The sequence below is a fragment of the Pan troglodytes genome, chromosome 20 (assembly GCF_028858775.2).
Source record: "Pan troglodytes isolate AG18354 chromosome 20, NHGRI_mPanTro3-v2.0_pri, whole genome shotgun sequence".
NCBI lineage: Eukaryota > Metazoa > Chordata > Mammalia > Primates > Hominidae > Pan > Pan troglodytes.
In genome coordinates, this window is record NC_072418.2 from 60,538,567 (window position 1) to 60,555,322 (window position 16,756).

The 16,756-nt window shown below is 45.6% G+C and overlaps 2 protein-coding genes across 9 annotated transcripts in view; one reads left to right on the plus strand and one right to left on the minus strand.

Annotated features, from left to right (window-relative positions):
* The window catches only part of ZNF416 (zinc finger protein 416), a 28,316-nt gene extending 25,191 nt beyond the window's left edge, over positions 1-3,125 (minus strand). Inside the window, exons 1-2 of one of the 3 annotated variants that reach the window (XM_054673028.2) lie at positions 2,926-3,125; positions 1,179-1,335 (exon numbers count right to left, since the gene is read on the minus strand). In XM_054673028.2, coding sequence (XP_054529003.1) covers positions 1,179-1,289 — 111 coding nt within the window. In that variant the 5' untranslated portion in view covers positions 1,290-1,335; positions 2,926-3,125. Of the gene's footprint in view, positions 1-1,178; positions 1,336-2,613 lie in introns of all 3 variants that reach the window. The other 2 variants (XM_063800930.1, XM_054673029.2) reach the window with 2 other exon arrangements.
* Positions 3,126-3,149: 24 nt separating this feature from the next.
* On the plus strand, positions 3,150-15,994 carry ZNF530 (zinc finger protein 530). Of its 6 annotated transcripts, none has more exons than XM_063800928.1 (4): positions 3,159-3,417; positions 7,605-7,689; positions 8,969-11,110; positions 15,774-15,994. In XM_063800928.1, the coding sequence occupies exons 1-3, from the start codon at positions 3,388-3,390 to the stop codon at positions 10,606-10,608; spliced, it is 1,755 nt and encodes a 584-aa protein (XP_063656998.1). In that variant the 5' UTR covers positions 3,159-3,387; the 3' UTR covers positions 10,609-11,110; positions 15,774-15,994. The 6 variants fall into 6 exon arrangements, with proteins under 6 accessions (XP_009434804.2, XP_063656998.1, XP_063656997.1 ...); XM_063800927.1 differs by having other exon boundaries at positions 3,167-3,417; positions 7,563-7,689; XM_063800926.1 differs by having other exon boundaries at positions 3,172-3,417; positions 7,560-7,689.
* Positions 15,995-16,756: the final 762 nt, after the last annotated feature.

A 16,756-nucleotide genomic window follows, 5' to 3' on the forward strand; every position in this document is an offset into this window, starting at 1 on the left:
GCCAGGGGTTTGGGGGAAGGGAGGAAGGGATGAACAGGTGGAGCACGGAGGACTTTTAGGGCAGTGAAACTACTCTGTGATACTACCGTGGTGTGTATACAAGTCACTATACCTTTGTCAAAACCCATATAACATCCAGCTAGAGTAAATCCTAATGTAAACTATGGATTTGGGATGATAATGATATGCCAACGTACCATCAATTGTAACAAATATACTATTCTAGTGGGGAATATTTATAGTGGAGTGGCTGTACATGCATGGGACAAGGGATATGTGGAAGCTCTATAATTTTTTGCTCAATTTTCCTATGAACCAAAACTGCTCTAAAAAATAATCTATTAAAACTTTACCAGCCTGAGCAACATGGCGAGACCCCGTGCCTACAAAAAATCAAAAAATTATCAGGGCATAGTGGTGCAGGTGCATGTCTGTTACCAGCTATTCTGGAGGCTGAGGTGGGAGGATTGCTTGAGCCCAGGAATTCAAAGCTACAGTGAGCTCTGATTGTGCCACTGCACTCCAGCCTGGATGACAGAGTGAGACCCTGTCTCTAAAAAATTAAAATTAACTAATTTGCAAATTAGTTTAAAATATGTATTTTGCAATGTTTGTGCTGTGTATTTGTATAACTCAAGGGAGATTAATTTTAACAAATTGAATTTGGCAAGCCAGTTATTTCCATGAGCAGCCTAGTTAATTTATCTACTTAAACAACAAAAACAAGTAGATATGCAGATTTTCTGGCACTTTCCAAGCTCACTATTTCCCTATTTTGACTATTGGCCTAAGAAATTGCCATAAGAGCTGTGTGTACCTGTAGCCCCAGCTACTTGGGAGGCTGAGGCGGAAGGATCACTTGAGACCAGGAGTTTTAAACCAGCCTGGGCAACATAGCAAGAACGCTGTCTGTAAAAAAAATATATATATATATTTTAAAAATTAACTGGGCACAGTAGTGAATGCCTGCAATCCCATATACTCAGGAAGCTGACACAGAAATGTCGCTGAAGCCCAAGAGTTTGAGGCTGCAGTAATCTATGATCCTGCCACTGCACTCCAGCCTGGGCAACAGAGCAAGACTCTTCCTCAAAAAAAAAAAAAATTACCATTAGACACTCAAATATGCAGGCAAAATGAGTCCTTTGTGGAGTCACTCAGAAGGGCTCCCCACTTACCTTTCTATATGAAATCATGCTGGAGCCACACCTTCTCCCTTTCCTTTTCAGACAGGACTTAAATTCAGCAACTGAAGAGCTATCTGCTCTATGTGTCTTCAGGGTAAACATTTCCAGAGCCAAGCCAAATGTACTTATAGACTTATATATGACTGCACTAAAAAAAAGCAAAGTAAGTCTATGTTCAGTTCAATTAATTATGTTCAATATTCTTTTTTTTTTCTCTCTTCTGAGATGGAGTCTCATTCTGTCACCAGGCTGGAGTGCAGTGGTGTGATCTCGGCTCACTGCAACCTCCACCTCCTGGGTTCAAGCGATTCTCCTGCCTCAGCCTCCCAAGTAGCTGGGACTACAGGCGCACGCCACCACACCCAGCTAATTTTTGTATTTTTAGTAGAGACAGGGCTTCACCATGTTGGCCAGGCTGGTCTTGATCTCTTGACCTCATGAGCCACCTGCCTTGGCCTCCTAAAGTGCTGGGATTACAGGCATGAGCCACCGCGCTTGGCCTAGCCACAAGATTATTAATAGTTGTGACGTATAATGTTTTGTGTCGACTTGCCTGCATTAAGGGCTACCCAAACAGTTGGGAAAACCTTAGTACAGGATATGTCTGTGAGAATGTTTATGGAAGATATTAGCAGTTGAGTCTGTAGACAATGTAAAGGAGATCTGGCCTCATCAGTGTTAGGGGCCAACATCCAATGCTTTGAGAGCCAAGATAGAACAAAAAGGCAGAGAAAGAGCAAGTTACTCTCTTCTTGCCCTGGATCATCCACCTTCTGTTTTCCAACATTAAAGTTCTTGGATCTTGGGCCTTTGGACTCTGGAACATACAAGAATGACCCTCACCCAGTTCTCAGGCCTTCAGCCTCCAGCTGGGAATTTCACCATAGGCTCCCTTGGTTTTCAGGCCTTCAGATGCAGACTGAATGATACCACCCACCTTCGTGTCTTACCAGGTTGCAAAAGGCATATCCTGGGACTTCTTAGCCTCCACAACTGGATGAGCCAAGTCCCATAATAAATCCCCTCTTGTACATCTATGTATCCTATTGGTTCTGTGTTTCTCTGGAGAATCCTGACTAATACAATAGCTTTCAGTAATTTTCATTTCACAACTGTTTTTCTAAGATGATCTCAACTCCCCATGCAAGCACTGTCCCTGCAGTAACAGTATCAATGATCAAAATTTCCCATCAAAGAGATGAAAGCTAGGTGTCCCAAACCTTTATTCTGGTATTCTGATGTCCCCTTTGCACAAGTGCTCTGACTGTGAACACTACAGACACTGTTCTGCTTTAAAATGGCATATGCTACGTGGCTCTTCTGTTCAGAAAGTTGCTACAATCCTAAAAGAAGCATATCTAAGAATATGGAGGAAGAAATATTATATGAATACAACACTGTTCCTTACAGGGCTAGACACACTCACCGATTACACAGGCAGGAGAGGCATTTTCTGTGAGACAAAATTCCTCTTTCGTCCTCCAGCTTCGGTGCGATCTAACGGATGTTTTATCATTCCTGTCATGGCGCTATGTAAACTCTATTTCCCTTATTCCTTACTGAGCATAATGAAACTCACAAAGCTGACTCTAACGTTCTACTTTACATAAATGTGTGGAGAAAGAAGGTAATGTTTACTAGGCTCTCGCCAAGGGTAGAGGCATTTTGTATCTGAATAACTCTGACTACCTAGGTGACTAGTTGTACACAATACCCTCCAAAAATCTCTGTATGGTACCTTAAAAAAGCAGCGAAGCTCCTCCCTTGTCCAAGGAGGCTGGAGACACCACCTCTCAGCCTTCCCCTCCACCTTTCTCCACAGCAACGGGGCCATTCCTCCCTGAGGTCCAGGAGAAGGGCGACCTCTGCCAGCCCAAGAAGCGGTGAGAACTACATTACCCAGAGGCCCGTGCGCCAGGCTCTTGGCGTGGAGCCAATGAGGCTCAGGGGAGGGACATTTCCGCTCTGTCCAACTTGTCGGGGCGGAACTTCCGGCGTCCTCCCTGTGGCGGGCACTTTGGCTTGTGTCAGATCCGCGAGTGCCGGATCTGGACCTAGGTGCTGACAGCGAGAAGGCGCGAGGAGAGTCGTTTTCTCAGCTGCACAGCCGGGGCCTGACGGTCGCCGGCGGTAGTGACAGCTTTGCTCTTGTCTCCGCCCGGATCGTCCACCGCTCCCGGCCCGCTCCGCCCAGAGTCCGATGGCGGCGGCACTGAGGGCCCCGACCCAGGTGAGCGCTGCGTCCTCCCGGCCTCCTCTGCCCTCCCCACCCGAAACTGAGGGACGCGTGAAGGGCTTTCTGCAGCCCAGACCGCACTGTCCGGCACAGTGAGGCGCTGGTGCTGGATCTCGTTTCTGGTAGTGTGGCAGGGAGCGGGAGAGCGACACGGTCAGGGGGCTGCGCGGGCAACGGCTTGGAGCTGCGCCTGAGCCGGGAGGCTGGGGAGACCCAGGCCGGCCTCACGCGTGCAGGTAGCAGAGGGTGGGGCAGCGCCGCGCTGCATTGGCCCCACTGAGTTTCACCAGCACACTGAGGGCCACAGCGCGTAGGACAGAAGAGGGGCACGGCCCCAGTCACGCTTCTGAAAGTTTCACAAAAGCTGTTCAGAGGAACGCGCTGGAAGGGCAGTGATGATAGCAGGCATGGAGGGACCTAGTCTTTTTACGAGGTCAGAAAGCTGGTAAAAGTCAGCACCAAGGACTGACACCCAGATACAAAGCAGTCATCCCAGGACACCTGGCTCTGGTGTTCCACATTGGAACCAGAAGTCCATGGAGCCACACTTTGGTCACCTGCCTCTCAGAACATGTTTCCTCCCACAGATTGCCACTAGTACTTATAGGTCCGTAAGAAGCACTTGAAGACCCTACAAGGGTAAGTGGAGGAAATCCAGAAGCTCATTGATTCCAGCAATGGGATCTCTAGGATTGGGACTGTGGTGACCTGGGATTCTTTACTTACCGCTTTTCCAGGCTTTGAGCCTAGGGACTCTGAACAAAAATATGTCCAGGGTGGGTATTATATGAGGTGGTACCTGTTGCTGGCAAATAATAGGATGAATGTGGAAGTTTGTCCCAGAGATAAGTACAGGTGTTTGGAGCTGCTTGGAGGTGAGGCTGAGCTGGTTAAGAGAACCTCAAGTCTCATTTCCTTCTCATGGGAACAGAGAGCAGAGGTACAGGAGTTAGAAACTAAATGGCTGTCTCAGATGTCTTTGTTCTGGAGATGATGGCAGCAATGAAGATTTGGAGCAGAAGAGGGAGGTGATCTTCCCCAGGCCTCATGAGGCTCCTGTGGCTGAGCACAGACAACAGACTGTGGGTTTAAGGGAGTTGGTAGCAATACCAAAGAGGAAAGAGGAGACTACTGCAATAGTCCAGGTGAGTGTAGATGATGTGGGCCAGAGTAGTGGCCACAGTGTGGCAGAAATGGTTGAATTTTGGATTGTAGGTCGGCTCTGATTTTCTGGTATTGGGACTGAGAGATAAGAAGGGGTGACTCAAGGCTTTTTGAGTTTAGTAGCTGGAAGCATAGAAGCTCCACCTACTGGGAGAGCCAAGTAGATAGTAGGATTGTTTTTCACTCAGGACATCAGAAATGTGTTTTGTCCATGTTAAAAATATGAGATGTTTTAGAGAATAAGTAAGTAGCTATATCAAGTGGCTAGGTGGACACACAGGTCTTGGACTCTGAGGAAGGGTGCAGGATAGAGACTTCTACAAAGAGTGGAGGATATTATTGAACTAGGATGGAGCCCTATGTCTGTTAGGCCATTTGCATTACTATAAAGAAATACCTAAGGCTGGGTAGTTTATAAAGAAACAAGGTTTATTACAGCTTATAGTTCTGCAGGCTGTACAGGAAGCTTAGCGCTAGTCTCCACTTCTGGTGAGGGCCTCAGGAAGCTTCCAATAATTGCAGAAGGCAAAAAGGGAGCCAGCAAGGCAGGAGGGAGGCACCAGTCTCTTTTTAGCAACCAGGTCTCATGTGAACTTATTACTGTTGGAAGGATACTATGCCATTCATGAGGGATCCACCTCCATGACCCAGATAACCTCCCACTAGGCCCCACTTCCAACATTGGGGATCACATTTCCAAGTGAGATTTGAAGGGGACAAATATCCAGGCTATATCAGTGTCTTACCTTGGGTTGATAATGAAATAACCTATATTGGTGGCTTAAACAACAAAAATTTGTTTCTCACAGTTCTGCAGGCTAGGAAATTCTACATCAGGGTGCCTCTAGATTCACTTATTTGTGATGGGCTGCTTCTTGACTTGCAGTGGCTGCCCTCTTGCTTTGTCCTCACATGGCCTTTCCTGGGAGGGAGTATGTAAAGAAAGCAAGGAATCTCTTTCTTTCTATTCTTACAAAAGCATTAATTCCATCATGAGGGCCCCACTCTTTTGACCTTATCTAAATCTAATTACCACCCAAAGATTCCATCTCCAAATACTATCACATTATATTAGGCTTCATTGTGTTAGTGCTTCAACGTAAGCATTTTGTAGGTGGGCGTGGGGCAGAAACATTAAGCCCATAACATCATAGATCCCATTTAGTAGTGGGATTCCTGGTCATGATGATAATATTAATAGCAGGCCAGGAAGGGGAAGGGTGGGAGCCACAAGAGGGTACCATACTTGGGTATCTGGATGGATGTTGTGGAAATCACAAATACAGGTTATAGAGGGAAGCAGCCCTAGGAATAATACAGAGAGAGGATACCAGGCAGGTGGCCAAGGGTTATGAAGGATGAGTGAATATAAGATGGATGTGGAGGCTGCATTAGTCCGTTTTCGTGCTGCTGATAAAGACATACCTGAGACTGGGAAGAAAAAGAGGGTTAATGGACTTGCAGTTCCACATGGCTGGGGAGGCCTCACAATCATGGTGGAAGGCAAGGAAGAGCAAGTCACATCTTACGTGGATGGCAGCAGGCAAAAAGAGAGTTTGTGCAGGGGAACTCCTCTTTTTAAAACCATCAGTTCTTCTTTTTTTGAGATGGAGTCTTGCTCTGTTCCCCAGGCTGGAGGGCAGTGGTGAGATCTCAGCTCCCTACAGCCTCCACCTCCCAGACTCAAGGGATTCTCCTGTCTCAGCCTCCCAAGTAGCTGGGATTACAGGCGTCCACCACCACACCCAGCTAATTTTCATATTTTTAGTAGAGACGGGGTTTCACCACATTGGCCAGGCTGGTCTCAAGCTCCTGATCAAGTGATCCACCCGCCTTGGCCTCCCAAAGTGCTGGGATTAGAGGCGTGAGCCACTGCAACCAGCCTTAAAACCATCAGTTCTCGTGAGCCTTATTCACTATTGCGAGAACAGCACAAGAAAGACCCACCCCCATGATTCAGGTACCTCCTACTGGATCCCTCCCATGACACATGGGAATTGTGGGAGTTACAATTCAAGATGAGATTTGGGTGGAGACACAGCCAAACCATATTAGAGACATAATGGGATTTCAGACAAGATGAGGCTGAAGCCAGACCTAATGCTTTACTGCTGTATAGCCTCACCAGGATCTTATGACTGGCTCCTATGCCTAGGGAGTTTCATGCAGGCTGGTGGATCAGTTTAGGGGCAGAAGTAGTCATCTGGGAGCATCACTTAACCTTGGGTGGAGGGCCACCAGGCAAGGTTTTGAATGAAGGGTAGCAAGACAGTTACTGTTACTGTTACTGTTTAGTGCAGTTACTGTTTAGTGCAGTACAAGTTGGAAAGGGCCATGTGTATCTGAGACATGTATGTGGTTCTGGGTGGCTGAGGTTGATGAAAGGAGTAGACTCAGGTAGGGAGGGCTTCAGAGCAGGATATGGGGCTGCCTGTGGCAGTAGGGACCATCATAGGTCTGGGTAGTCCTGGAACTTGTTTGAATTTGCAAGCACTTTCTAGATGTCTTGTGCTGAGTGACATATAGGAAGGCAGGAGAGATGCCTGTGTTGTGGGATCGGGGTGGAGGTGGCTGAGGGAGTGAGTTGGGTAAGAGAGGTGTGGTGGAAAGAGTGATGCACATATGAAGACGGAGTGTGAGCTTTTGTTTCATGAGTCTGGACATTGAGGACATGAGGGTGAAATGTGAACCCAGACCTTCAGTTGTGTTTGGGAGCCATGGTCTGAGGGATTCCAGGAGAATTTATAGACACAAGAATGTGGTTTCTATCTGTCCACCTGCCTGTTGTTGCTGTGGGGGAACACAGTGACCAATGAGACCATGAGAGAGTGGGCATCAGTGGCATCAGGGCCTGTTGTATTCGCTGAGGTGGGGAGATGGGGAGGAGGGTGAGCCAGGGATGGATGTTTGGGGGAATCAACTTGGGGTCCTAGGAAAGATGCTGATCATGGAATGAACTGTCCCCATCATAGCAGGGTTTTGTAGCCTTTGAGGATGTGGCCATTTACTTCTCCCAGGAGGAGTGGGAGCTCCTTGATGAGATGCAGAGGCTCCTGTACCGCGATGTGATGCTGGAGAACTTTGCAGTTATGGCATCCCTAGGTAAGGCCCTCCTATTCCTCCCAGTGTCCTTTGTGGGTCTCTCCTTTTCCCCTGTCCCTGAGGCAGCTCTGTCCTTTCTTCAGTTAGACCCTGAGCTCTACAGACCTTCCCACTTTCTTGGCATATGTATTCTGAGGGACATCGCCAAGCAAGGCACTCTCAGACTGTCCTAACACCTGTTTCCTCTAGGTATGCAGTGAAGGGTCTGAGAGACAGGATCTTTCTTTCAACCTAAAGGATTTGTCCTTGCCTTCTCCATGACAGGATGGCTTTCTCCAGTTCTAGGATGCTCTTTGTTCCATGTTCTGCCTTTTGCTTCTAACTAAAATCTCAAGCTGCCTGTTTCAGGAATTGCAGGTATCATCATGGTAACTACTTAACTGGTCCATAGGCTTTTCATAAAGATCCACCTGAAAGATTTTCTTGTAACATTATTTTTCACTGCTGTAGTTTTTCATGTGCTGAGTTGCTCTGTGCCAGTGCTGGCTGTGCACCTCTCTGGTCTTCCCTTTAGGGCTTACATCTTATAGGTCCGGTATAGTTGCACAACTGGGATTCGGGGATGGCTCTGGTTGCTTTACAGGGTGCAAACAGCAAGATAGTCTCAGAGGAGGCCTGGCCCTAATGAGTGACAACTAAGGGAGGGCAAGACACTAGGGCTGTTTCTAATCACACCATAAACCTGTCCTGAGTTCTCAGTGATTGGGTGCCGATTCCATAGGACATATATCATTTCTCTCTTTTTTTTCTTTTCTACACATGTTCTGATTTTTATTTCATCCATGACTTCCAGCCCTTAGCTGCTACCAATTTCTGGCCTCCATGTGTCACCTGTTCCTTTCCAGTGCAACTTCTAGAGTGTTCTCTAACACTGACCCACATGTAATATGTTGTCAGATGTGCACATGTTTTTAAATAGTCCTTCCACACCTAGTATTCAGTTCCCATGGGTGTCTACTGGGCCTGGACACCAATAATCTTCTGTGCAGTGTACCGAAGTCCTCTCTTCTCATCAGGGGAGGAAGTCCTGATAAAAGCTTTTGGCAGAATAGTGAGTCAGAGACCCTACCTGTTCTCTCTGAGTTGTGCCCCATCTTTGTGTCTTTCATCTCATAAGGCCTCCCTTGTTCTGTGACTTGTAGAGGCTTTTTTCCCCAAATTTCCACCAGCTCTCATATCCTAAAAACATTTTCTTAGACTCATTCTTTGACACACATTTTTGATGTAACTTCTCACACCGTAGTAAACCTGTGTTTTCTCAGCATTTCTCTTCTTTCAGGTTGCTGGTGTGGAGCAGTAGATGAGGGGGCGCCTTCTGCAGAGAGCGTTTCTGTGGAAGAACTGTCACAGGGCAGGACTCCAAAGGCAGATACATCCACTGATAAGAGTCACCCCTGTGAGATTTGTACCCCAGTCCTGAGAGACATTTTACAAATGATTGAGCTCCAAGCCTCACCCTGTGGACAGAAATTGTACTTGGGTGGAGCATCAAGAGATTTCTGGATGAGTTCAAACCTTCACCAGCTCCAGAAGCTTGATAATGGAGAGAAGCTCTTTAAAGTGGATGGGGACCAGGCCTCATTTATGATGAACTGCAGGTTCCATGTGTCAGGAAAACCCTTCACGTTTGGGGAAGTCGGGAGGGACTTTTCAGCCACCTCAGGACTTCTCCAGCATCAGGTGACTCCCACCATTGAGAGACCACACAGCAGGATTAGACATTTGAGAGTTCCCACTGGACAAAAGCCTCTCAAATACACTGAATCCAGGAAATCTTTTAGAGAGAAATCTGTATTCATTCAACACCAAAGAGCTGACTCTGGAGAAAGGCCTTACAAGTGCAGTGAATGTGGGAAATCCTTTTGTCAAAGTTCTGGCTTTCTTCGACACAGGAAAGCACACAGTAGAACAAGGACTCATGAATGTAGTGAATGTGGGAAATCATTTAGTCGCAAAACTCACCTAACTCAACACCAAAGAGTTCACACTGGAGAAAGGCCTTATGACTGCAGTGAATGTGGCAAATCCTTTCGCCAGGTATCTGTCCTCATTCAACATCAACGAGTTCACACTGGAGAAAGGCCTTATGAGTGCAGTGAATGTGGGAAATCTTTTAGCCACAGCACTAACCTCTATCGTCACAGGAGTGCCCACACTAGCACAAGGCCTTATGAGTGCAGTGAATGTGGAAAATCCTTTAGCCATAGCACTAACCTCTTTCGACACTGGAGAGTTCACACTGGAGTAAGGCCTTATGAGTGTAGTGAATGTGGGAAAGCATTTAGTTGCAATATCTACCTTATTCACCACCAAAGATTTCACACTGGAGAAAGGCCTTATGTGTGCAGTGAATGTGGGAAATCATTTGGCCAGAAATCTGTCCTCATTCAACACCAAAGAGTTCACACTGGAGAAAGGCCTTATGAGTGCAGTGAATGTGGGAAAGTTTTTAGCCAAAGCTCTGGCCTCTTTCGACACAGAAGAGCTCACACTAAAACAAAGCCTTATGAGTGCAGTGAATGTGAAAAATCATTTAGTTGCAAAACTGACCTCATTCGACACCAGACAGTTCACACTGGAGAAAGGCCTTATGAGTGCAGTATATGTGGGAAATCTTTTATCCGAAAAACCCACCTCATTCGACACCAGACTGTTCACACTAATGAAAGGCCTTATGAGTGCGATGAATGTGGGAAATCCTATAGCCAAAGCTCTGCCCTCCTTCAGCATAGGAGAGTTCACACTGGAGAAAGGCCTTATGAGTGCAGAGAATGTGGGAAATCTTTTACCCGCAAAAATCACCTCATTCAACACAAGACAGTTCACACTGGAGAAAGGCCTTATGAATGCAGTGAATGTGGGAAATCCTTTAGCCAAAGCTCTGGCCTCTTAAGACACAGAAGAGTTCATGTGCAGTGAATGTGGGAAATTATTTTGTCACTTTTTTTTTTTTTTTTGAGATGGAATTTTGCTCGTCACCCAGGCTGGAGTGCAATGGTGCAATCTCAGCTCACTGCAACCTCCGCCTCCTGGGATCAAGTGATTCTCCTGCCACAGCCTCCTGAGTACCTGAGATTACAGGCACCCACCACCATGCCCAGCTAATTTTTGTATTTTTAATAGAAACAAGGTTTCACCATGTTGGTCGGGCTGGTGTTGAACTCCTGACCTCAGGTAATCCACCTGCTTCAGCCTACCAAAGTGCTGGGATTACAGGCGTGAGCCACCATGTCCGGCTTGTGTTGTGACATTTAACACAAGATTTCCCAAAGAAGAAAGGCCTTATATATGCTGTGATTGTGTTTTTGCTTGTTTGTTTGTTTTAACTTGGTATGACGGCACTGGAGGCTAGCCTTTGAGAAGAGCCTTCTCTGATGTGACTCATGTATCCAAACATCCATGGATTTCCCATAAATTTGAGGTATGTGGGAAGCATGTGTAGCTATGTTGTACTCTCTAAACCTGCCCAGGGACCTTACCAGATTCGTGTCACTGCCAGTTTCTGCGGCTGAAGCCTTTTCATCACTACCCGCTGGGAGACCCACAGAGTGTGCATCAATCACCACCCCAACATGCTCAGGGAGGCAGACTTCTTCCATTAGTTGGAGGAAAGCATGAGTAGTCTAAGCTCTTAGGGGGGTTTCTCATTTCCTCCTGTGGCTACATAGTGCATATAACTACCCCAGTGTTGGCCCCAGGACCTGATCTGAGTTCTGCTGGCAGCTTCCAGAGGATTGCCTTTTTTGAGGACATTGTTGATCTCAGGCGATGCTTGTGATGAAGCATTTTTTAGCTTCCACCACGTACCAGGAACTGCCTGTTAACTGGCTTGTGCAATGATAAAGGCCTTTTGTTTAAGTACCTTTAATCTTGTAAGTTGTATTAACTGTGGAGTAGTTTGGAAACATAATAGGACTCTGTCAGCTTAAAAGGGTATATAACATTTGTGGGGATTCAAATTTTGTTTGCCTCAGAGGGGACAGTATGCTGACAGAATATAGCTTTTGCTCCATTTTTGGCCTATTTCGCATTGTTACCAAGGCCTTCTAGGAGACACTGCAGGGCTTTCTGGCTCTGATTTTTGCCTGCATGTGGGCTCAGAGGTCATTCTGCAGAGGGGGCAGTTGTGACAACTTCCATTGTTTCTGGAGACAACACAAAGTTTTTCTTGTTGAGTGAGGATATCACATAATGCCCTGCAATGTTTAGAATCCCTTAATGAGGTCCTGTGAAGGAGCTGTGTCCCTTGAAACACAGAATTCAGTGAGCTAGCGTCCCTAGCTATAAAACCATGGGGCTGGAGCGAAACATAATTGGTAAAGAAACGCTGGGTTGAATAATAGGGAATGGAGGAGACTGCAGCAAATTAGATGGACTGTTCCTCATATAAAGTTTCATCCGGCCGGGCGCAGTGGCTCACACCTTTAATCCTAGCACTTTGGGAGGCTGAGGTGGGTGGATCACAAGGTCGGGAGTTCAAGAACAGCCTGGCCAAGATGGTGAAACCCTGGAAGGCTGAGGCAGATAATTGCTTGAACTTGGGAGGCAGAGGTTGCAGTGAGCTGAGATCACACCACTGCACTCCAGCCTGGGTGACAGAGCGAGACTGCGTCTCAAAAAAAAAAAAAAAAAAGATCCATTCAGGCCAGTCACAGTGGCTCATGCGTGTAATCCCTACACTTTCCGAGGCCATGGCGTGCAGATCACTTGAGGTCAGGAGTCAGAGACCAGACTGGCCAACATGGTGAAACCCCATCTCTACTGAAAATACAAAAATTAACCAGGTGCAGTGGTGCACGTCTATAATCCCAGCTGCTCTGAAGGCTGACGCACCAAGAATAGCTTGAACCCGGAAGTGGAGGTTGCAGTGAGCTGAGACCACACCACTGCACTCCAGCCCAGGTGATGGAGTGAGACTCTGTTTCCAAAAAAAAAAAAAGGCTGGGCGTGGTGGCTCACGCCTGTAATCCCAGCACTTTAGGAGGCCGAGGTGGGTGGATAACCTGAGGTCAGGAGTTCGAGACCAGCCTGGTCAACATGGCGAAACCCTGTCTCTACTAAAAGTACAAAAATTGTAAAAGTAAAAGTAAAAGCTGGGTGTGGTGGCGGGCACCAGTAATCCTAGCTACTCAGGAGACAGGCAGGAGAATCTCTTGAACCTGGGAGGTGAGCCGAGATCGCACCATTGCACTTCGGCCTGGGCAACAACAGCGAAACTCTGTCTCAAAAAAAAAGTATCCACAAATGTTCCAGTGACTATGACTGCAAGATCACTGTGTGCAGAAATCTCTAGAAATGTGTGTCTTGTAGCTCAAGTTATTACTAGAGACAACAAGGGTTTTGTGGATTCCTGTAGCCTCTCTGGCCTGTTTACTTCAAGGCCATTGCTGCACAGACAAAAAAAAAAGGATGAAGTCAAGAGAGATTCAGTTGTCCTTGGTGCGGCTTTTGTGATCCAGTAGCAATCCTCTTAACGCTGATGGAAATGGCCTTCATTGCTCACCTGTATTTCCTGCCACTGAAGCAGGTCTGCCTCTACGTGGCCTGGGGAGCTAGATGGTAGAGTCAATAGAGACTTAGTAAACCAGACTTTTTGAAGTGTCAATGACCAAGATTGTTAATTGCATCCATTAAAAAAAAATCAAGTTATAATTGATGTGGAATAAATTATATATATTTGAAGTGTACAACTTGATAAGTTCTGACATAAATGTAAACCCATGGAAGCATTGTTGTAATCATAAGAATGAGCATATCTCACCTGCATATTTTACTTTTGCTCTTTTATAATACATTCCAGAATATGCAGGCAACTTTTAACATTCCTTTACAATTGAGTGACTTGAATTTTCTGGAATTTTATTTTAGACATCATAAAGTGTGTATTTTTTTGTGGTTTTATTTATAAAACTTCCCCTTAGGTAAGGGCCTGAGGTTAACTTTGGAGGTGACAGATATGTCCAACACCATTGATAGGGTGATGATTTCAAAAGTGTACATATATGTGTGTGTGTGTGTATGTATATATATATATACTTACTGTTTTAATATGTGCAGTACATTGCATGTTGATTACACCTCAATGAACCTATAAAAAGTTATTCCATTTAAAAATCTGGGCCTCCCACTTCTATTGGAAACTGGACAACTTGACAGCCTGCAGTGTTTTGAAACAGCATGGATTGGGTGTCTTGTTTCCAGCATATGTCCCATGTTCCCCAACACTGTTCCTCAGGAAACAGGGAGGAACAGCTGTTCCTCAGGACCTGCTGAGTGGCCATATTCCCTGAAGGCCAGAAAAGTAACAAGGTGACCGTTTTGGACAAAATTCTGAGCTTAAAACCTTGCCTGAATCAGTAGCCCCCAAATTCATTGTGCACATCTTATAATTTCCAAGAACACACATATTAAGTGAATATTTTTATGTTTATAATTGTGAAATGGTCTGTTCAGGGCTGTCATTCCTCAACCTTTTTTTTCAACCACCCTCTCATTAAGGAAGCATATGTATTAATCATGGTTTCTGTTTTTTGTATTATATGTCTTGACATCTTAAAATTCTTGCTGGTGACAGAGAGACTTACCCTACCAGAGGTAGCTAATTTCTAAAAATAGTAAACAACTACCTTGAGAGCAAGGCAAGCCAACTACCCTCTTTATCTAACTCTTACTCACCAAGCCAATACTTTCCCTGCACTAAATCATCCCAGCGTTACTGCCAGTGATTTTGCAGCAGTCTGCAGCAATTTTGGTCCTTGCCTCCTCAGAAGAAAATTCAACCGAGGAGGCAGAGGTTGGCTTAAGGCAGAGGAAGAGACCAAGGCAAGTTTTTTTTTTAGCAGGAGTGAGAGTTTATTAAAATGTTTTAGAGTAGGAGTGAAAGGAATCAAAGTACACTTGGAAAAGGGCCAAGTGGATAACTTGAGAGGTCAAGTGCCCCACTTGATCCCTTGGCTTGGGACTTTATACATTTGCTTATTTCCCAGGCTCTTTATTCTCCTTCCTTGGGTAGGCTGTTGCTTGACTACTGCATGCACAGTGGTCTGCCAGTACTTGGGAGGGGCCGCATGCAGTTTGTTTACTGATGTCATACATATACTCATTTGGGGTGATCTTCCCTTACAAGTCATGCACCCCCAGAGGAAGGTCAAATACCAAATGTTGCCATCTTGCCCCATTTTGTGCATGCTCGAAACCTTATCAGGGGTTGCGGTTCACTGGCTCCAGGTGTTTTCTATCTGTTGGAAAACTCTTTTCCCTCCTGGTACCAATCATGGCCACTTATCATCTCAGAGGGATAGTTTTATGCTTTCCTGTCCTTCACCCAATGGGAGTTGGACATCTCGGGGGTCCCTCTCTTGTTTTGTTTATTATCTCAGAGGAAAAGATTTATGATTGCCTGTCCTTGACTCCAAAATTGCCTGACATTCCTGGGGTCCCTCTCTCCTGCCCTACTCTTATCTACCTACTCTAACACCAGGGTGAGGGTATGAGGCAACTAGAGACCACCCCTGTAAATCGAAGCCAACCAGAATTATTCAGACTAGCCAGTACTCAGCTGTTTGCTCTGATCTGGCCTAGGCTTTCCCCTAGCTCTTGCTTCTTCCTTTAGACTGAAACCTGTTCCTCCTGTGGCCCTGCATGGCATACTGTACTTCCCATTTCTAGGGAAATTCTGAGTAACATTAAACTTTTATTTCACTGGCATTAAGCTCTCCATGTCCTTTTCCAATAAAGACCCATCCACAAATTGGCCTCTCTTGGCTATGTAATATTACATATAATTCCAGCACTTCTCAATGCCTTCACCTTCTCTTTTCTCCATTATGCCTGCCACATTCTAACATTCCATATAATTTAGCATTTTTTTTCATATTTCCTCCTCTTTCTTGAGTACAGCGTAAGCTACTGGGGTCTGTCTCTTGTTTTGTAAATGTCCCATGCAGTTAAGATAGTGTCTGAAATACAGTAGGTGTTCCTTGAATATTTGTTAGAACTATGAATAAGCATAATACTACAGCATCCCTGTTCACCTTAATATTCTGATAGCACTTTCTAAATGTTTTCTTTACTTCTCCTTCCAGGTATTATTGAGTGTTTTCAAGAATGAAAAGAGGCCTGGCATGGTGGCTCACATCTGTAATCCCAACTTTTTGGGAGGCTGAGGTGGGAGGATCCCTTGAGCCCAAGAGTTTGAGGCTGCAGCAAGCTATGATCATGCCACTACACTCCAGCCTGTGCAACACAGTGAGATCCTGTCTCCAAAATTAAATAAATAAATAAAATTACATTTTGGAGACTAAAAGCTGCTTGTAGTCATAGTTCTAACACAGCTGTGTGCTCAGCTTCATTTGCTCACTTCTCAGAATTCAATGTCTCCTGCTCAAATTTTGCTGTCATCTTAACCGTTTTCACTTATCACAGATATGTTTCTCCAGGTCCATTTCGTCATGTATCTGTGAATAACTACAGAATTATTAACTTTGAGTAATTTGGCCGGGTGCGGGGGCTCTCCTGTAATCCCAGCACTTTGGGAGGCTGAGGCGGGCAGATCACGAGGTCAGGAGATCGAGACCATCCTGGCTAACACGGTGAAACCCCATCTCTACTAAAAATACAAAAAGTTAGCCGGGCATGGTGGCAGGCGCCTGTAATCCCAGCTACTCCGGAGGCTGAGGCAGGAGAATGGCATGAACCCGGGAGGCAGAGCCTGCAGTGAGCTATGATCGCACCACTGCACTCCAGCCTGGGCGACTGAGCGAGACTCCGTCTCAAAAAAAAACTACAAAACAACTTTTGAGTTATTTAAACAATTCACAAATGTTTTTGTCTTTCTTTCCCCATACACTCGCCCTTCTTTCTTTTTTAAAACCATAAATAAATCTCAATTCTCAATTCAGACACTGTCGGTGTAATTGCAGGTGAAATGAGAATCACCTCCCAGCCAAGAAATGTGATCCCAATTTTCCAAATCTTTATTTCTGGGTTCAGACACCACATTTTCAGCCCCTGTCTTGGCATATAAAAGCATTTATAATGGTTCTTCTTTTCAGATAAGAAACATCAC

What these genes read in the sequence shown, in the direction of transcription:
- ZNF530 (XM_063800926.1), top strand. Translation starts at nt 3,388, where the DNA reads ATGGCGGCGGCACTGAGGGCCCCGACCCAG. An exon ending in CACTGAGGGCCCCGACCCAG is followed by an intron (nt 3,418 to 7,559) that starts GTGAGCGCTGCG and finishes TCCCCATCATAG; the next exon opens with CAGGGTTTTGTAGCCTTTGA. An exon ending in TGCAGTTATGGCATCCCTAG is followed by an intron (nt 7,690 to 8,968) that starts GTAAGGCCCTCC and finishes CTCTTCTTTCAG; the next exon opens with GTTGCTGGTGTGGAGCAGTA.